At 46.2% G+C, this 21413-nt stretch overlaps 1 protein-coding gene across 3 annotated transcripts; it reads right to left on the minus strand.

Moving 5' to 3' along the window:
- Positions 1-115: 115 nt before the first annotated feature.
- On the minus strand, positions 116-20563 carry limk2 (LIM domain kinase 2). 3 transcript variants are annotated; one of them, XM_081713955.1, is made up of 16 exons: positions 20331-20503; positions 19337-19433; positions 13544-13679; positions 9781-9890; positions 9003-9194; positions 7923-8028; positions 6385-6596; positions 5872-6058; positions 5582-5668; positions 5237-5368; positions 4565-4621; positions 3972-4037; positions 3255-3432; positions 2883-2938; positions 2526-2683; positions 116-1401 (listed from the first exon to the last, which is right to left on the minus strand). In XM_081713955.1, exons 1-16 carry the CDS (start codon positions 20344-20346, stop codon positions 1203-1205), a joined length of 1989 nt encoding a protein of 662 aa, XP_081570081.1. In that variant the 5' UTR covers positions 20347-20503; the 3' UTR covers positions 116-1202. The 3 variants fall into 3 exon arrangements, with proteins under 3 accessions (XP_081570081.1, XP_081570080.1, XP_081570082.1); XM_081713954.1 differs by lacking the exon at positions 19337-19433 and having other exon boundaries at positions 20331-20563; XM_081713956.1 differs by lacking the exons at positions 9781-9890; positions 19337-19433; positions 20331-20503 and having other exon boundaries at positions 13544-13680.
- Between the last annotated feature and the right edge of the window lie 850 nt (positions 20564-21413).

Raw genomic sequence — 21413 nt, forward strand, 5'->3', positions numbered from 1 at the left:
CTGACCAGGGTTCCAGCCCTGGGTAAGGCTGCCTTTTTGTTACACCCTGCTATTAACACCTTGCGGTACCTTTAGAAGTTCACCTTTCCAAATAGTAAAAAGAAAAAGTGCATGCTTTCTCATTTGATACTTTATTTATAAAACGCTACGTTGATACACAGTCGTGGTCGTTATTGTACGCCTTGGTACCTCTGATGCTAGGAAAGTTTGCACATTCTACACATTTCTGCAATTCAAACCCATAGATTTACCTAATCAACCTTTATACAAATTTACACCAATTTCATCAAACCCAGTTATTACCAGCTAAAAACTGCATCTCCAGTCTCTGCCATATAATCATAACTGCGTCACAGGTGGCTGCTTGCATACACAACGCTGTGCCACATGCTCTAAAAACTGGTTCATTAAAGATCAAACCACTTATTTCACCAACACCTGTAAGAAATCAGTGGGAAAAGCAGAAGAAAAATTAAGCTCTCTCAACTGTCAGTTTGACCCTGACTCTCCCACTATAGAAATTATATATATATATATAATAGGGCATTGGTCCTAGGCCCTGGGGAGAGGTGTGCACATTAATGTAAACAACCACCAGGGGGCAGAATAGCACAATTAAAGTAACCTGCCAAAGTTTATTATTCAGTGACAAAGTGATTTAAGCACAGTCTTGTTTTCATGACTTCTAATATATTAAGATAGCAGTACTACACATGTCTCTTCACTGTAACATGCCACTGACTTAATTATTTAAAAAAAAAAAAAAAAGCCAAGAGACAGTAATGAGACGGTCGTAGGTTTTTCTATTCACAGAAGCTAGCAGCTGCATGTCATGTAGGAAACATTCATTTTACAGGTGTTACGATTCCTCCGGCTGTAGGCACTCCAGAGACAAATGGTGAAAATGTTGCCAAAATCTCAAATATAAGTCTGTTATGCAAGAGAGGACAAAAAGTTTGGAACCACTGGAATGTGCCCGTTAGAACACTGCAAAGCTCCATCTGCAGTTCTAGAATGCCCTCGAAATCCCAAACGCCAACGCGCCTGTTCCAGGGTGATCGTCCACCGTTGTCGTCGGTCCTCATTCCTGACGCACGTACCCAGAATCTCCACAGGACCAGGTTAAGCAGACTCGTCTTTCGCCGTCTTGCTGAGAGCAGGAGTATGGGTGTGGGTGGGTGTGGAGACCTCCTCCAGAACCGCTACATGCCGTTGTCCACGCTGCTCTGTTCCGGGGCCCGGGCAGTGGGACTGGGGTTTGGCGAGAGCTCGTTCGAGTGTGGCCCGTGAATTCTCCACAGGCTGTGCTGCATCTCCTCGAGCTCGGCGGGGAGAGGGATGCCCAGCTCCTGGTTCAGTGAAAGGGCCTCGAAACAGTCTTCCAGTTTATCGAAGGCTGGTCTGGAGAGGAGCCAGAAGAGAAGTAGTAGTTACACAGAGGAGAGCAAACCTGCCAGGCTTTTACAGTACTGGACTAGTAATCAAAAGGTTGCTGGTTCAAGCCCCACCATCAACAAGTTTCCAATGTTGGGCCCCAGAACAAGGCCCTTAACCCTCAATTGTTCAAATTTTACTCAGTCACAATTAAGTCGCTTTGGATTTAAAAAAAAAAAAAAAAGTCTGCTAACTACTGTGAGTGTACTCTGGCACAGTTCATGGACAGGTACTGAAGAGCTCTGGGGCTCCCAGTTCAGGTGAATAAAGGCTGGGAACAGAACACCACCTGGTCTGGCTGAGGGAACCATAAGAAGGCTCTGAGAATCAACATTGGTTTGCGTCCTCTAGTCAAATACAGCCATGTTGTTCAGGCTGGGTTAATCTTTTCCCAAGCACACCATGATCACATGCCCAGACAGAAAGCAGTGGGGGGGGGGGGGGGGGGTGTTACCACCTAACCTTCCTTTCAATGCAACAAGCACATGTTGGGCCAGTACTTATTAAAGACTGAACTGAGGCGAGATGTGCATTGTGGTTATTGTTAAGGAGATTTCAGAGCTAGCTGGAGGGCAGTTTGGCTAGAGTAAGGAAAGTCATTAACTCCACGGGGCGTGTGCACGGCAGGGCATGTTTTGCTGTGGTGCTGTGTGGAGAAGGTTTCTCTCTCTGGGTTCTGTGGCTTGGGAGTGTTGGAGAATAGCTTGCATACTGGACAGGGGGTGGGGGGGGCTCTTCGCACAGCTCACTGGAATGCAGTAAGGAGTGTGTGCATTGTTCTCCACAGCTATCACTTGTTTACATCTCTCCACAGCTGAAGTCAAAACAACTGGCATGACTGAGCATTGGGGATGAAAAAAAATAAATAAATTTTAAACCCAAAAAAACAAGGCCCCCCCCCCCCCCAAAACCCCAGCATAGAGAAAACACGCTGCCAAACACTGATCCAGGAACAGCTCGTCATGGGTCATCATCATTATCTCTTTTCTACAACAGCTTTATCCCAAGTTACATCCCAGTAAAAGCCATAGCCCAGGACAGACAGGCCACCATCCACAGCCCTTCTACAATGGACAGTGTGAGGCAATCACCGGCTATCAGGAGTGAGGTCACAGCAGGCCACAGCCAGTGAGAAGAAGGCGGTCGGGCAGTCCTCGGGGAGGAACTTCTCCATGAATTTGCCGACGTTGAGGCCAAAGTCAAGCTTGCGGGGAAGGCACTCCGGATCGGCGTAAACCTGCCCGATGATCTGGTGGAAACGTGGAGAGATCATGTGAACGGATGCATGGAGCCAACGAGGAGCCAGTCTGAGCCGATGGACAGACAGCGCGCACAAAACCCTTCCACTGCAACAGCAGCATGGGTGGCAGGCTCTACGGCGTGCGAGGAACGAGAGAGGGGAGATGGAGGGGAGCGGCGCAGAGCGTTCCCATCCGCCCGGAGCTTACCTCGCAGAGCACAATGCCGAAGGAGAAGACGTCCACCTTCTCGTCGTAGCGTTTTCCTGCTCCCCACAGACAAACAACCATCATTAGCAATCATAAGCTTTAATACAGACGTTCATTTTTCCCCCCACTCTTCGGGCTCGTTTGGGCTTGTGCGTTTTCTGTGGATGCCCGATAACTCCAAGCAATTAGAAAGTGACGGAGTTTGGTGAAAAATGTCACAAATATTGGGAACTCAAAACTTGGCGTGTAATTTAACGTGACAGTTTTTTTCCACATTGTCAAGCTGCGGTTCACGGCGAGACCACGGGACCATGGACTGGAAGCAGTATGCAGATGGGTCTTTGTTCTGGAACATTCTAGAGCATCTCTCACCGTTCAGCATCTCCGGGGCCATCCAGTATGGGTTGCCCACCACCGTGTAGCGCTTCTTGCGGTCTATGCGACGGAATATCCTCTTCTTGTTGGTGGGCTTGTCAGGTGGGGGCTGCTTCACCTTGTCCTCCATGACCAGGCGGGAGAGTCCGAAGTCAGCCACCACCACCGTATTATCCTGCCGGGTTCAAAGGTTAGAGCAGGGTGTCAAAGCTGGGTCTTAAATACTGTGGCAACCTTTTTTTTTTTTTTTTTTTTGCAGGTTAATGAACGTTTTCCCAGTGAATTTCACCAGTCTCAGAGCTTAACGTTCAAATCTTTAAGTTCACGAACATTTCCACGTCTCTTTCCTGTAACACATTTCCAAATGATAGACACCTGAAAGAAGAAGAAAAAAAAAAAAAGTCTCCCTGTGCATCTTGCTGGAGTCTTACATAACCTGTTTTTATTTCCCCTCCCCTTCTCAAACTTGGCTTGTGCTGACAAGAAAGCGCAACTGCTCCTCCTTTGACTAGTCCCACAACGTCAGGACGAAAACAACATTTACAAACAGGGTTAAGGCCCTTTTTCCTGACTCAAACCCTGCAGCTCAGGGTAGACAGATACTACACAGCAACGAGTCTAGATGAAGCTGGAGCGTTCGGGTGGGATGAGATGGGTGGAAGGATCCTGTAGAAGAGGGCTCTCCCCTAAAAGTGAGAAGGAGAAGTCACATACCAGTTTCACCAGGCAGTTGTGGGAGTTGAGATCTCTGTGGATGATGCTCATTGAATGCAGGTACGCCTGAAAAGATGAAAGCTCAACATTATAAACAAAAAAAAAAATAGAAAGTGGGTGGGGAGCGAGTGTGCGGTACCATTACATCAGGGAGGAGAAAGCGGCATTTGTGGCCATATTGCTATGGTATGGACTGAAATCGTAGCTTAACGTAGGCCCTGTAAGGTGTGTGAACGGTGACTGGACACTGGCAGTAACGTATATGCTTGCATTTATGCGTGATCTAAGGTTATAGCCACTGATCTACAATAAAGATACATTTTACAGATTAGCGGTTACAGTATGACTGTCAGCATGTAACTGGTTTCCTTGGAAACAGCAAGGCCACAGAATTCTATGCCATTAGCTCAAAAGGAAGAGCCTCACAGTTTGCCATGAAGAGTAACAGTGAAGACTTGAACCAACACTGGACCCAAATGCTAGAGAATGGTGTGAACAATTCCAGTGCTCAAGCATGAGGCAAATATTAAATATATACAGTGATTACTAGAACTAGCTGTCAGTTCTGCATGTTAATGTTAATTGCCACTAACCATTCCTGAAGCGATGCCCTTGGCAAAGCTAACCCTCTGTCTCCATGGGAATGGGTCCTGATGAATGTGAGAGAGAGAGAGAAAGAAAAGAGGGGCATCATGTAACAGTTGTCTCCCTGTCTGGACCAATGACGGAATACACAGTCCCCCACAGAGCTGTTTTACTGAAATGCAGGCAAATGTGCTGGAAACAGGTCCTGTGAACACGCACACCGCCCCGTAGTTCCATCTACACTAAACAGAACACCTTGTTATGCAGCGAATGGGCAAAGCCCCGATTTGGACTAGTAGGATCCACATCCGCCACCCGGGGCAGCACTCCAAAGAGCCTAATGAGACAGAATGTCGCAGTGTCGGAGAGCCCTGGGCGTTATCCGCTGTCCATGCGCTCCTGGGTCCAGACAAGACGGCGGGAGGCTTGCAAAACAACCTTTCCTTTGAACTCTCACCTGGAAACACTTTCTTACTCCCTCCCCCTGTAATACTTACGAAGTCTCCCAGTAAATGTATGGCTTGCTCTCTTTCACCCCCCCCCCCCCCCGCCATGGTAGCCCTGTAATTCTCCAACTGCAGAGTTTATATCTCAGAACACCAGACAGCAGTTATGACTGGTGTGTGGTTGAACACGTGGTGGGGGGTGGAAGAAGAGACGTGAGTCACGTCGGCCCTTACCATGTCCCTGATGACGTCCTTCAGGGTCCCCCCCTCGATGAACTCCGTGATCAGGTTGAGACGCTTGTCCTTGTACAACACGCCGATGAACTTGAGGACGTTGGGGTGATCTAGACTCCTCATCACTTTGACCTGGTCCGAAAACAAGACACACCCACTCAAGCCTGGAGGAGAAGAGCGTTCCTAGTCCTCCCCACTGCAGGGAGAACCACCAAGAGCCACAGACTCCGCTAGCAACGCCCAGACGACTCAGTCCAACCTGACCGCTGACGTCACAGCGGAAAACTGCAGCACATGGGACTATAGGGAACCTCTGAGGGGCTGTCCCTGGGGACATGACCTTACCTCCTTCAGGAAGGTCTTCTGCGTCTCCTCATCACAACGAATCAACTCCTTCATGACCATGACCTCCCCCGTTGCCTTATGGGTAACCTGAATGACAACACATCATAAATCAGCAGCTCCCTACAACACATGTGGGCAGATCAGTAGAGACCTACCATTCTGGTCCATCTCAGGTTTGATTCTGACATAAATCGGCTACACATGAAAGGGAATTACTCTTTACCATCTTGGATTAGTGAAAACCAGTGTTTTCCCCCAAAGGGAAAGGTGAAGTTTGGGAGCGGACGGACCTTGATGGCCTGGCCGAAGAAGCCCTTGCCGAGCACCTCGCCGTGGATGAGGTCACATGGACGGAAGATCCGGTGGGAACAGCTGGAGGAGGCGCGGAGGGACTCGGAGCGTCCGATGTCCCGTGCCATCTGTGGGTGCTCCTTGGGAGACGTCGGCCCCGGAGACTTACAGATACTGTTGCTACGTCTGTAATTCGCATAGAACAGCAAACTTCTCAGTTATGTCTCCTACAATTAAAGTAAAGAAAACTTAACTGCAGCGAATATATAAGAATAAAAGCACCACTATTTTTTTTGAGTTACTCATATACTCATGAAAGCAATCATAAAATGCGCTATAACACTAGTAGAGTTTTCTCATGGCATAACAAGAATGAACAGAAGCATCAGGTCCTCTGTATCATAAAATACCTGCTTTAAAAACCCTCAGCCCATGTAGGTCCACAGCCAAGAATTGAGCATTCTGTGTAGTCCAGCCAAGAGACCAAGAGCAGAGGATTCTGGGAAGCATACCTGAGCGACCTTCTTTTCAGCGTCCCCTCATCGGCGTCATTCCGCTCGATCACTCCGTCTGATGGGGAAGACAGGCGCATGCGGGACGAGGCGGGCACACCCAGCCGGTTGCCGGCGTTTCCCAGACGAAGCCGGTCCAGTCGCTGTCTGACCGGGTCATACTCGATCAGCAGCTGCAGCGTCTGACTGGTCCGATGGACGAGATCCTCCACCTAACACCAGCCAATCAGAGACAGGAGTTTGCTGCCGGCTGTCAGACCTGACAGTGGGCATTTTGGAAAGATGCACGTGGAACTGTGCAAGACGTTTATGAAAAAGACAAAACGTATAGTCTAAAATAAGCCAAAAGGCTGAACTGAACATCGAACTGGGATGTTCCCCGTAGATTAAAAGAAGGTCTCAGTCATACAGGGTCATCATATACTGTGTACAGGTGCTTTTTGAAATCTGGCTGTGTCTCAGAGACATCAAAATTTGGATGAATCAAAAAACGGCTCCGTTAGCTGTTGAGTCCATCTTTACAAGACCTTCATAAAATCACTGGAAAACATTAAAGTCTCTAGGCAACATTTCTGACACTAACAAAAACAGAAGCAAGGCCTGATTCTTGTGCCATGCTCAGCTGAAAATAACGAGCACGCTGCCGAAAGCAGAGGACTCCGCCTACGTTAGCATCGCAGAGCTCCCAGATGTGACTAACGTTCTAGATGTTTGACTCCACCCCAATTTATGCACCAACCAAGTAGGCATTGCAGTCAAGAAAGCAAGCAGTGCCGTTTGTGAAGAACATCGACACCCTCTGACTCGCGGCAACCTCGAGTCATTAGAGCGCGGTCTACTTGATTAATTAAGAACAAAATCAAAACAGGATTTCAAAAATGTGTGTGCATGTTTCTCGAACCACATCAAGGCACAGCTGAGACAAGACAAGATGAGGTTGTGAAAGGTTGTGATCTCTCTCACGGGAAACGGTAGGAACCGATGACTGATTTGTGATTGCATGAAGAGAATGCTAAGCACTTAGATTGAGTGACATCACTGCAGGCTTTCTTTCTCAACCTCTTTCAACCACACACACTCACACACTGTGTGAGGTCACTCGTTTCATTGGAGCGCACCAGAGAAACTTGAGTCGGATATACCTGAAATGTAAATCCCATAATGACCGAGCAACTGACTAAATGATCAAATTACTACATTTTTACTACATAAAATCACTTTATTACAAAAACAAGAACTTATCAGAACAATAATGTGATCACTTACACCTGTTTTTTGGCTTTCAGTGAGAATCATTAAAATACCTCAATACAAGACTGACCTATAAGCCCAGAAGAGGGACCTTCTGGACCCCTGCAAAGCAAACATGGCTGCAAAATCATACACTGAAAGTTTTGAATTTGGATAAAGCGGAGTGAGGCGGGGACACTCGGGGTCGAGACGAGAGGCAAACCTCGTTCCCCTATAACGGCCCTTCACTGCCCCACTACAGCGCTCCCTGTCTTTGGATACGTCAGAGTGCCAGCATAGTCGCTCACCTCCTCTTCCATCAGCGTTCCAACTGGAAGGCCATTGATCTCCAGGATGCGGTCACCAACGTGGATGGCATTTCGGACATCCGGGCTGATGAGCATTCCACGAACCCTGGGAGGGCAGACACAGGGTAGAGTCCAGTCACACACACACACACACACACACAAACACACACACACACACACAAACAAACACACAAACAAACAAACACACACACACACACACAAACACACACACAAACACACACACACCTCTCTCAGGCTGTGCTGAAGCTTCTTGTGCAACACATGAGTTAGGAATGTTTTCCTGGGCGACCAGGAACAGGCTTGTCAGGTTATTTGCTTACTGCCATGTCTCCAAAACAAAGCAACAAGCCTCACGACTCATCTTTAAGTTGAAAAAATCCAGAGCATTGTCTGATTACACACACCAAAACTACGTAAACAAGGGCACGGATGACAGTTAAAACACATCCATGTTCAACTCGATCACATACCCCTGACCACAGAATGTCAATATGCAGCGCATCAACACTCACACGTGTTCCTTCGAGTCCTGTGGTTATTGATCCTACATACAGCATATTCATTTATGACCATGGGAGTATGGGACTTGTTAGATAAGTTATGAATTGTAATAATCTCAAAGTATTCCCACAGATCCACCACCTACTTCTTTAGAAACTACTACCTTGGAGGAAGCCTACATGTAGGTGTACTGTTCATCTGCTGTCAGTTTGCCTTCTTCATCCTACAGCACACATGACCATTTTCTGACACTAACAGATGTAAAATCCCTAGTAACACTGCTGTAACACTGTTGGAAATAGTAGCAGTATGTTACCAAGATTTTTCTTCCATCTTAAAATATATTTCTCCTAGTGCACATGCAACATAGTATCAGCATCGCTGTCAATACAACCGTCAACACAAGTCATCCTAGAGCGGCCAGTTAACGTGGACACAATGCAAGCATTTCAAACAAAGCATACAGTGGGTGTTTACTTGTCTATGAACAAGGGAGCCAAGCCAGTAGGTTGTGAGTGCGTTTGCTGGGTCCTCGGAGGGGGCGTGATGAGTACTCACTCTTTGATCTGCACGCTAGCAGTGGTGCTGGCCCGGTCGCGCAGCATGCTGACGGTGAAGCCCCGCTTGCCGTTGGCTGCTGCCGGCATGGAGAGGAGTGTGACTGTGTGGGGCAGAGACTCAGGACAAGCGTCGGCCGCGCCGCGCCTCTCCAGCATCGGAGCCAGGACCTCCTGTTTATAGCATTTACCACTGCAAAAAAAAAAGTTTTAAAAATGAAGCATAAAAAAAAAAAAAAGCAGGCGCAATGTGTTTGCACTGAAGGGCCATACAATGACTAACACTCTGAACCAGTCCCATGTCAAATGTCAGCCTTCCATACCAAACATGCCTGTGAACTTGAAACTAAAACATGGTATTGTACTCGAAAGGACATCAACATCACAATTACTCACCTGGAATTCACACACACACAAACACACACACACACACGTCCCTGAGCAAGACGCTTAACTCTCAAATGCTCAAGTTGTATTCAGACAATTGTTAGTCGTTTTGGATAAAAGCATCAGCTAAATACTATATATATGTGTATATATATATATATATAAAAAAAATTAAATAAAAAATCAGCAGTGCTATTCTGATGAGGATTAAAAACCAGTACAGATACAGGACAGTTAATAGTTACGTTAGCAGGACCCCACAGGGCAACTCTACCCGGAATATAAGGGTACGTCAGAATGACAGAGCAAGAGGAGATGCTGAGAAAATGAAAAAAATGTAGAGAGAGAGAACAGTATCAGGATTAAACAGCATTAAAACAGCATGTCCTCACCAGTAGAGTTTGGAGCGTTCCACCAGGGCATATGTGTCCCTCTCCTCGATCACAACTTTACAGCTGAGACACACAAAACACTCTGGATGGTACTTGTACTCCCCGGCGACCTGAGAACACAGCCAGAGGTCGGCGCGGATCAGTATCCCTCCAAAGTGAAAGTACCCCGAGAAAGTCCTCTCTGGGTAGCTAGCAGCGCCCCTGCCGTTTCAGAGCACCGTGGTGATTCGGAAGTTCAAGACAAGCTGTGGCTAGGTTTTAAAAACGTGTGTGGGGCATCGCGCCGTTCCCCCCCGACACACACATCATGTTGCGTACCCTCACTGTTCTACACACGGCGGGTGTTTTTTAGTCAGGCTGCCCTGTATTGTGCGTTTGAAGCTTTCCGTCACACGCTCTGGCTCACTCGCTCCCCCATGCCTATTCACGTCTGAGCTTGTTTACCGTCAGTGATGTAATGCAAATCAGCAAGTTCAGTCTAACCGCAGCTCACACACACCCATCATATACATATATTGCACTCAGAATGCACCCTGTTATGGTAGTGGCTTTTTTTGTCATTTTAATTTTACTGAAATGTAGTCAAACAATATACAAATCGGAACATAAAAGAAACATAAAAATACAAAAAGGTTTCCACATGAGCATCAGTAGTATAAGCCTTCTCAGTTATGACTAATTCTGTAAAATCCCTTCAATGCCTCGATAGTGGACATTCTCACTTTACTGAATTTTATAGTGCATTACAATAGCCTGTAATGATTTATTCTAAAAGATGCATGGCTGGTTGGAACCAAAGTTAAATAATTTTTTATGGATGTAAACACCAGAAATGCCACACACTTTATGTACAGGAAGCTGTGAATTTCAATATAATTCAGACAGCATACTCCCAGAAACTGACTATAACTGGACACTCCCTGAAGTTACAATGTGGGCTATGGGATACATTCATCATATCTTCTGTATTATGCTGCACATGTATAATTTTATAATGGATCGAAGAATGTGCTAGAAATTTAGATGATGAGTACAAATTGGACCAAGAGCTTTCATGGCTCAGTGCAGAACCCAGCCATTATAATTCCTTTTCCCAAGCAAAAAAGAACTGGCAATTTTTTTAGTGTGTTCACACAGTGCACTGTATATTCTAATAACTAATGTGTTATGGGAAAGTTAATAGCCCAGGGATGGGAGGACCACACCACTGTTACTTCCTCATTTCTACACCAGGAATAAACCCTCCCACTTGCAGCAAGCACGCACGCACGCACGCACGTGCACACACATTTTTCTTATCCCCAGTAAAGTAACACTTTCACTTCCAAGAGCAGGACAAACATGTACACAGGAATCTAAGGCACACAGACCTCGACCATCCCCCCAGCATACACTTCAAAATGCTCCTTCGGCACCTCTGACAATCCCAAACTCATTCTAGCTCTCCAATTTTCCTCATACTGCTCTAAGCATTTTAAACTAGGCATTTCAAGTTTTCATTCTTTTGGACGCGAACCGCTACTTGCGAGCTGCCTATGCAGACGTGGAACGAGACGGCCATGTCTCGCCAAAGCACACACACTAGGGTCCGTTTCATACAAAACCACAAAAACAGATTAGCCCTGACTGTTACGGAGCCATCAGCGGTTCTATGGACTTCAGATCTCTTCCTGATGAACCATAAGACTGAACCTATAGTCTCCATCAATAAGGTAGTACCTAGAGAGACCATCTAGAATACTCTGGCATTTGGACACCAACAGAATTGCATTTGGGAGAAGAGATTATAATCCATATTGACAGAAGTTTCCATTGTGTAACCCAGAGAGTGCTTTGCTCCATTTCAACATGCTGACTCTGCGAATGACCTCTGAGCAAGGGGAATGGCTCTGTACAATCCTTACACCATTCAGTGATAGTGATGACAGAAGAGTGTGAGTGTGTGCACGCACTCATTCCCCACTGGTCTATAGCGCCCATCCAAACATCACATCAGATTCAGTGAGGAAAACACGGGGCGAAGAACCACTGATCCATGTGTGTGACAGGGTGCCGTTTCAGAGAAACACTGTGCATACTCCACAACTGCAGTGTCGCTCTGAAACAAATGGTGGGCATGTGTTGTACACCTCGCTGGGTGTGATTCAGGGCTCAGAACTGGAAGTGCAGAGCAGCTAGGAAATATTTGCAACCCTCAATTCAAGCCCAAACAGAAAAGGCCCATTATGCGCTTTTGGTAGCTGGCAAATTCCTACTTCTCCTTTGGGTCACTTTGGCCCATTTACCCGATGAAAAATGACCCCAACATGCCTGGTGGCGTGTTACGGTCGTACTCTTGAACGATAGGTTGGTGGTTGTCTGGGCTCAGGCTATGGCAAACATTTGCATTGATGATAAAGCTGCTGAGAGGCCACACACACACACACAAACACAAACAGGCATTCCAGACGCATGATGACATCACAAAGACACGACGAGACCACGCCGACCTTCCTCCAGCCCACGGGGAGTGAGCTCAGAGTCTAACCCTGCGAGACAGAACAGCTGCGGGTGCTCGGGGCGCTCTAGCTCCAACGTCTGGAGCCGGGAGGGGAGTCACGGGCAGACCCGGTCGTCGCGGCTCTGGAAAACGGGTCTGTTGCCGTTCGAGTTTGTTGCGGCTCTACCGAAGCGGAGGACGACACGGGGAGGGACGGTGAGATGAAAGCGGGTCTATATGAGGCCAGCACGGTGAAGCAAATCCAGTGCCCTGCACCAAACCGGGTTGGCTGAAAGATAAACAGTAAGAACCTTTCAACCTTCAACCCAGCTGGAAAGTTATAGGAGCGCTTGGGGGGGGGGGGGGGGGGTAATTACTCTAAACGAGCCATTAGCAGCCAACTACCCTTCACCTCTCACTATCTGATGTTTGAAGAAAGCCATTGAACAAAAAACTGGACATGAACCTTAGTGCGAGAGAGACTTCTTCATATCAGATTACCATACCTGACGGAAATTTGAGGACCAAGAGCAAACAAATTAGAAGTGATGGAAAAATGTCAGCTTGGTAGCACCAGTAAAACGGGTCTCTGGCGAATAACAGGCCGGAATTGCACGGCTGGGAAATCTGCTGCGATTTCTCTGCAAGACTGCCCGCTATGGCAAGGTTGACGGTAATCCCTGGCTAAGCAGAAACTAATCTGCCATGCGTTTCATAAAGCCTCCCAGATATCAAAACACCAGCAACACATTAGTCACCTTACAGCAGTGCTGACACTAAGAGATGATGCCCGAGCAAAGCCACCTCCCATGTACGAGCTTAAAACCTGCTCAAAACAACATCATGCTGCCGCTCACTCTGGTACACAAATCTTGGTCTATCTAAAGGTTTATATGTAAATGGGTAAAGACATTATCGTTCTCACAGAGCACAGTGCACGCAGTCAGAAAACCTCTCTACGTTTTGGAGTTGCAAGTAAGTGTTTACCATTTTCAATTTGCATCAAATTTATTCAAATGTATGAGATTACAGTCTATACTATACTTTTTTTTTCCTAAGACATGTTGCCCAAAGCATTTGTTTCACTGCCACCTCCTTGCATTGTGAGCTCCATCTACAATTATCAGAAGGTTGGTTATCACACCAGAATTTAAGAAAACACTGATATTACTATTTTGAACTCATTGGATGTCACCTTAAAAGGTGTTCTGCAATTGCCTATTAGCTGTAACAATTGCAACAGATGTCATGACATTTATTCAGAGTGAGAGTGAGTGAGCTCACCATAGCTGGTCCAGTCATGAGCAAAGAACAGCCATGACACAGCTCTCCGAACTTCTCCCAGTAGTGCTTCCTGCAGTACAGGCTCCCGTTCCGCTCATAGTACCAGTTGGTAAGGAGATCACAGCACTCAGAGCACCTGAGAGAGAGAGAGAGAGAGAGAGAGAGAGAGAGAGAGAGAGAGAGAGAGAGAGAGAGAGAGAGAGAGAGAGAGAGAGAGAGAGAGAGAGAGAGAGAGAGAGAGAGAGAGAGAGAGAGAGAGAGAGAGAGAGAGAGAGAATGAAAATTGCTGTAGAGGAATACAAAACCAGGAGTCCACCGTGGGGAGACCTGGTGAGAGAGAGAGAGCTCCCAACCTGCCTATAATGTCTGAGAGAGGCTCTTATTACAGCCGGTGGGGAGATTTGATGACAAGATAATGAAATGGCAGCCAAAGACATGCTTGGGGGCAAACACACACATGCTCTGGTGTGCGCACACACAAAAATGCATGGCTTTCAGGAAACGCTCTCACCCACTTTCTCCTGCGGACCACCCCACGGCTGGAGGTTGATGTCGGATTACAGCAACGTTCCTTGTAGCAGTCATCTCGTTTTCAAGGGGAAAACTTAATTAAAGAAAACTAGATTGTATGCACTACAGAGCAGAGAAACTAAGGCCCTCTTATTAGAGAAGAATGTCTGTCTGACTATACAAGCCCTTTCTTAAGCATGCCACTGCTTGCTCTGTAGGACTTATTAGGGTGTGTACGTGTGTGTGTGTGTGTGTGTGTGTGTGTGTGTGTGAAAAAGTGGATGGAAACAGTAAGAACCAAGAAACACCCTTACCACTGCCTAAAAACACTTCCTTCAGTGGAAAAGGTGTTCACAGGAAGCTCAAGATATACACCATTCTTTTTTTCTGACTGTGGGATCATTGCTGCCAATATAATATAAATGTCTATGTAAAATGTAAATGCTGCCATCTTCCAGTGAAAACAGTGCATTTAATTTTTAATCAAGATGCGCATAATGGACAGCCCAGAGACTCCAAATGACTGCTACAATTCCTCTGTGTCACTCATCTTCTAGAAAACACACCCGCAGAGTGATCAAGTCCATTTATTCACTGCATAGCATTAGGGTGCACTTGCCAGTCAGGTCAAATTCACTCTGTGCAACCATGGGGACTGAATATTCAAAGCATTCAACAAACTAAATACTACTATTATTAATAATAATAATAATAATAATAATAATAATAACAATAACAACACGTGGAGATAAACAGCTTTCTGCCTTTGGCCCAGTCTGCTACTCCTGCCAAACATGATGGCAAAAGATCTGAAAAAGTTCCATGTTTATCATAATGTTAAATCATACTGACAATCTCAGATTACTAGCCGACAGCATCCATTCAATCTCCGAGAAGGCACCAAGATCTCAACCAGGTTACACTTGGTGGGAGAAAACCACTCCTGGCCCAAAAGAACCACATCATCTTGGATGCCACTCGCCCTGCTGTTCTAACTGGATTTCAGAGAGGAACCGGGTCACTTCAGTGCTGGTCCCGCCCCCTCCCTAATGTCTGCAACTCTCAGTTTGATCTCAGGCCCATTTAATGGAACCAGGTGCTGATTAAGTGGAGGGGCGTTTGAGGTCTAATTTGAGGTGCGTCCGCGCAGGCGCTGGGAACAGCATGAGTCAGCTCGAGGTGCTGCTCCACATGGCCAGGCTCCGTCTCCGGAGGGCTGTCTGGAACACAGCACGGGACTGCATGCCTCTCTCCAGAACACCACTGAAGATCTGAAGCTGGAGGAAGTTGAGTAGACAAAAGAAAAGGAGGGAGTAGCAGGATGAGAATGTGAGAAAGAAGAGAAAAAGTGTGTGTGTGTGGGGGGGGTGTTGGACAAAAACAATCATGCCACAAATCGGCAGGTTCTGCTCAGTGCTAGAAGAGCAGGGTGGGTGTGGAAAAGCAGGAGATTGCAGAGAGCCTGTGCTGATAATCATCACATTACCAAGAAGCAGCCCTGGCCCCGCCCCCTTGGCGCCTAGTCTCTGGCTGTGTGCCCAACCAGTGCCTTTGTTTAGGGGGGGAAAACAAGCTCCGCTCCCAACTGAGCCAAAACACCTCCGCATGGAAGCCTCTGGAAGCAAGCGATGAGCAGACAACCAAGTTCTGTCACCAGGCTCCCAAACAGCCTGCTAAGAATGAGACTGACTCAATCTGCTTGGAACAGAAGATTAAAATGATTGATGAGGGGCTTCATTGTGTAGGTCCAGAAAAGAATAATTCCATATACAGATGTGAGAACCATAATCACTGACCACAAGACTTAAGCTGACCATTCATGTTCTTATCCAGTAACAGGCCTAATCAGCTTGTGCGCTGAGTAACCTGTGTGTGGAGTGATGTAATGGCAACATCTGGTAAGACAAATCAATCGGAGGTTTGGTTAATCATCAGTCTCTCTCACACAGTATTACATCTGTGAGAAATATGTGGAGAACCTCCAGGTGTACAAACACCCCTGCATTCCAACGCACATGCAGATAAACTTTCCACCATAAAACCAGAAAGGTCTGAAAGGTTTCGACTTACTGCCGTCCTCTACACCTGTCTGGGTCTGCGCTCAAACACCCAGAAATGACACGTGCAGTGGTCACGTGAAGCTCGAGAGAAATGCTGCAATCCCACCCCGTACAACTGTCAATATCAACAGCCCGTCGCCGCCTCTGTTCGGCAACCAGAGAGAGCGAGAGAAAGAGAGAGCGAGAGCACACACTCCAGGGCAAACAATACAGAACAAACACTACTCTGCTTCCTTCATTCCACAGCACTGAAAACAGCAGAGAAATGCATTCAGCGACACGCACCGCCGCGGACCTGCGGCGAGCCCCAATTGCCCCGCTTGCGTCTCTGCGCTTCACAGTCATCTCTGCCTCTTCTAAGAGAGAGAGAGAGAGAGATGCAGCATGCAGTTGAAAGGGGAGAGGAGCACAGCCACGCTGCTGCACGTCCTGTGGAGAGGAGCGTGGAACGTGGTGGCACGACGGCTCCGTTCAACTTCCTCGGCCGGCGTCCGCGTGGAGAGGAAGACCAAGGAAAGAGTTCGGCACGTAGAGCCACTCGATGTCTCGGGGCTGCATTCGAACGAGCACAAACCTGCTCCTCTCAGAGGAGAAAAGCCATGCCATTTATGTCATGATGCTTTGATGACTGCAGTTCCATCCAGCTGGAGTGTCACTGCCCCACACACGTTCTTATAAACCTCCGTAGTATAGAAAAAAAACGATTACACCATTACTAGACGTCTACATGTCGCAATGTGTCAATGCAACATTTTTAGAGATTGGCCAGCAGTATTTTTGACCAAAATGCTGAAGTCAATGGGGTCATGTGATTTTGGTGATTTGTTTGAAGAATTTATCTGCATATTGAATTCTTCAACGATATCGGCATAGCAAAGGCCAGCGCAGTGATAACTACTGACGGCCCCAATTGCTGCTAGTGCTGTTGGCACTTTGTGAACCGCTGAGATTTGAGCTTTCAAAGGCATCCGAGGTCCATTTGATCACTGGCGTTGCTCAGATGTTGGGAATGATTCAGCTTTCCGAGTGTTGGCGCTCTTTGATCAGCAAAGGCAAGTTAAAGGGCATCGTGGCCCTTGTGGAGGGGATTACCTGCTGACAGAGTGCAAAAAAAAAACAAAAAAAAAAACAAAGACCCTGCCACATTTCCAAACGTTAAAGGAAAGGCAAACCTTTGCCAGCTCAGTTCACACACATGCCTACAGCATTCCTGTGCCTCTCTGAACTGAACTGTGCCAGGGTTTTGTTCTCTTCCTGGAGTCACTGAGGGACATTAACTGGAAAACAAACAGGCTTTTGGCAGGAGTTTTCCAGGAGCGTGGCCCCGTGTGTCTGGAGGGCTGCTGAATCGCCGTCTAGGAATGTGACAGGAGACTTTGCCCAGTGCGCTGAAGAGGAGCTCCTACCTGCCCGCAGCACAACGGGTTACAGGAAGGCATGCGGCCCCCGTCAGTAAGGGGAGGTCGTGGTGTGCAGCCTGGAGCCTCTGAAACGTTAATCAATTACCCTAACTGTGTGAAACAGTATGCACAAATCATTTTGAACATGGCGTTGATGGGAATCCAGACCGCAAATAATCCAAAATAATCCAGTACAGAATTAGCCGATCCAAGTCTGCAGATAGCATTAGTGCCCACCTCTTTCAAGACACAAACGACTGCAAACCGAGACCTCAGTTCACGTTAAATCTACAGAGAACTGGCCGGACGGAAGTGCACAGAGGCGAATCCCTCTTGGGATCTGGGTGAGGTCAGGATCAATGCAGGCAGCAGTACGTCTTATTCTAGAGCCGGACTGAGCCAGATTAAGAGGCGGACCGAGCCAGATTAAGAGGCGGAGGAGCTGATGCTCTCTCGGCAACTCCAGTGAGGAAGCCACTTGCTTGGAAACATTTAAATATTACGTTACAAATGAAGGATGGCTGAAATTGATTTGAGAGTGTTTAATATCAAGTTAACGTGTTCTGAACGGTGGACTTCTAAGTGAATGCAAACGTTTTGGTTCATATGAATTACACAGCTGGAGATTCTGACTCATTTAAAGCAACTATATGGAGCAACTGAATGAAATAATTAATTAATTAAAACATTTAAAAAGGAGGAGATCTTCCATTATTGTGCTTCATTGACTATGCTTGTCAAACAAAGCCTGAATGTACACACGCCTTAAAACACCTGTAGATATTCATATCTAAAATACGGCATACACAGACTACATGAATACACCATCCTGAGATCAGTGGTAGTTCATTGTATATTGTTACACAGCTGCAAAGTGGTTTTCACAACATGGACAAAACATTGACTCCATACATTTTTAACCAGAAAAACAGCAGATTTGATAACTAATTAAAACCAGCTGGTTTATATGGCTAATCTACAATCTCTGCAAGCCATTTTAGGCTGAAAGGAGACTTTGATACTGTAGCCTCAAAGTAACGTGCTCGAAAATACTTTCCTTACAAATAATTAAGCAAGAAAACACATGCAGACATGCTTACATGGACATAAGGAAAAATAAACAGACAGCTGCACACAGAGAAGGAGGAGGGGCAAAGAGGGGAGTTGAGAGAGCTAGAGAAACTAAGGACGAAAGATGTGTAAAGGTCGAGTAAATCAGCGTTCTGCCGGACCAATGCCCATTCCGTTTGAGTCTTTCGTTTATATGAAATCGGCATGCTAAAGCACTCAATACTATTGGCACTACTGGGCTTGTGGAAGGTTTCAGGCACCTCACAGGCAGAACCAGTATGCAAACATGCAGCACGACAACCTGGACTCGCCTTCTCTGTTGGCAGAGACTTGACTAGGAAATAAGGCAGCATTCCAGCCTTGCTCAGGCAGGGAGACATCTACGGCAGCTAACTCGGCTAACTCCACGGTATTGCCTCAAGGTCCCTTTTACCTTCTGCCAAGTAATATTTACTTCACGGTTAAGTGCGCCAATCGCAAATGACATCCGTGGATATTTTTTGTTCATCCGCGATTCCATCACAGTTACATTTGAACTTATTTCAGCGTTCACAAGCTCTCGAAATAAAATGTCAATATAATTATAAAAAAAGAAGCCGAGACAGATAGGCGTGTTAGTAAGCAACTGAATAAAGTTATAGGAAAAACATAAATAAAGGTCCATTTTGTTTCATAATACAAATCTTCCGTCCGGTTCCATCTAGGCGGAAAAGACTTGTTCAGTTTAAAGACATACCATAATAAAGACTTACCGAAAACAAGCGTTGTGCCAAATGTCTTTAAGGACCTTCAAGTGGAAAGCATCCTGAACCCTTCCTCCACATGCCGAACACACACGTCCTGCCGTATCTGTGGTTTATTCACATGCCAATTAATCACAGGCGTTGAGAATTGAGCTGCACAAAATAACTGGAGCGCATAAACCATAAGCGTTTTGCGCGTTTTCATTCACAGCGCTCGAAAGGGCTTATTACTCTGGCACAAGCTGCGATCGCTTTCACATTATGTAAACGATTCCTGCAGTTAAATCTAAACAGTCCAAAATATGGTTTGCGTTAGGCTACTATCAAGTTATTTTAGCAAGAGATGAAAGGGCGTACTCATAAAACCAAAAACACATTTTCATTCAGCTGGATGTTTTTTTTCTAACTGCAAGTCTTGCTATGCATTGTTTTAAAAGTATTTTTCTTACTGCTGCAAATTAGTTAGCTCGTTTATTTAGTAGCTAGCTAGCTAGTTTATTGCTGATGTGTGTTTCTGTTCTCTCTATCTTGCGGGGGGAAAGGATAAATTGTTCTCTACAACGTAGGGCAGGGTAGCTAACCTAGCTAGCAATCGTTGAACTTTGTGTGGCAACTTCAGCGAAAGTGAAGCTATTGCACAAGTACACACCGAGTTCTGTTGTCATGCCTCACTTATGAAATTAGATCAGATAGGCAGCTACTTTGTGAAAGGCTGCTCAACTAGAAAATTCTAGTAATCACAACAGCTGGATATCTTAGTTTCTAGAATATCAAAGACTTATAGGCGATTCAACTTGTGACTAAACGAAAGGGGAGGCTACGATTTAAATGTCAGTAGCTATGCACCTGGATAGATATGCTTCAATGTGAATAAATAACTATGTATCTGAGGTAAAAACATATATCACCAACTATAAATATAACAGTCAGCCAATTTAGCTACGCATAAACATGTTTCTTTTACGCGTACGTATTTCTCGGTAGCTAATGTCCTTTGTTTTACCTTCTTGTTCGTCCATCTAATTGCTGGTTGTGTTGAAACAGAAGTTCACATCCTGGTCCAGATATGTGGAGTATGCGAGCCGCGCATCTACGGCACTGTCTCGGGGATGAACACAAGCCCAGTTGATCCGGACACATCCGATCCGGACACGTCGAGCCGATCAACCCAAGCGCCTTGTGCAGACGATGACGTCACACGCCTGGAATTCCTGTACGGAGACCGGAAGGGATCAAACAACAACACCTGAAAGAGGAGATCCGTGTCCAGCGAAGACGAAGCAGATGGTCGTGGCGCAGCGCCATCTAGTGCTCATTGGGTAGTAAAGTCGATTTGCTTCAAGTGAGTAGGACTGGCGGGATTCCGCAAAGGATACTGTTTATGGGAAGAACAAATGACTCTTTATGAGTTTATCAGCAGTGGAGTCCATCTCAGCGCAACTTTCCGTGACTTGTCTATGAACAATGGATGCATGTCTTCACAGATTTAGAGGGCTTTGTAAAGGCCATGGCGATGAATACCAGATGAAGCAGTTCCAGACAAGTCGTGAAGGCAGTATCAGCCATACAGGTCTGCTCCATGTTTGTCATACTCCTTTCCCAAAACATGTGATTCAGAATGTGGAGGGGAACAGAGTTTCTCATATAAAGCTCACCCCCATTCCCATATTAGAGATGACTGTAGCGGATATCTCTAAAAAAGGAACCCCAATGGCTAAAGTGTCTTAAACTCTGAGAACGAATTACAAAGAAATAAAATCTGGTATATCACCTGTCAAACATCTTGGTCTTGAGCTACCTAAACTGTCACATGCATTCATAGATGAATTAACAGAAACAAATCAAATAGCCTCAGCACTGCAGCAGACCATCAGAATGCAGAATGTTTAATAGTCAAAGCACTACAGACACAGATATATCAAATTGACATATGGATAATAAACAAGGAGACCTGTCTGCAAGTCTACTCTAAACTGCACTCCCCCAATACCATCATCAATAACAACAGTCTTCCTGAGGTGGGAGGAAGACTGTTCATCATTCCTCCATTACATTTTCAAGCCCCCTAAAAGTCATTCCTCACTAT

The sequence above is a fragment of the Electrophorus electricus genome, chromosome 5 (genome assembly GCF_041902795.1).
Source record: "Electrophorus electricus isolate QZ-2024a chromosome 5, ASM4190279v1, whole genome shotgun sequence".
Lineage (NCBI taxonomy): Eukaryota > Metazoa > Chordata > Actinopteri > Gymnotiformes > Gymnotidae > Electrophorus > Electrophorus electricus.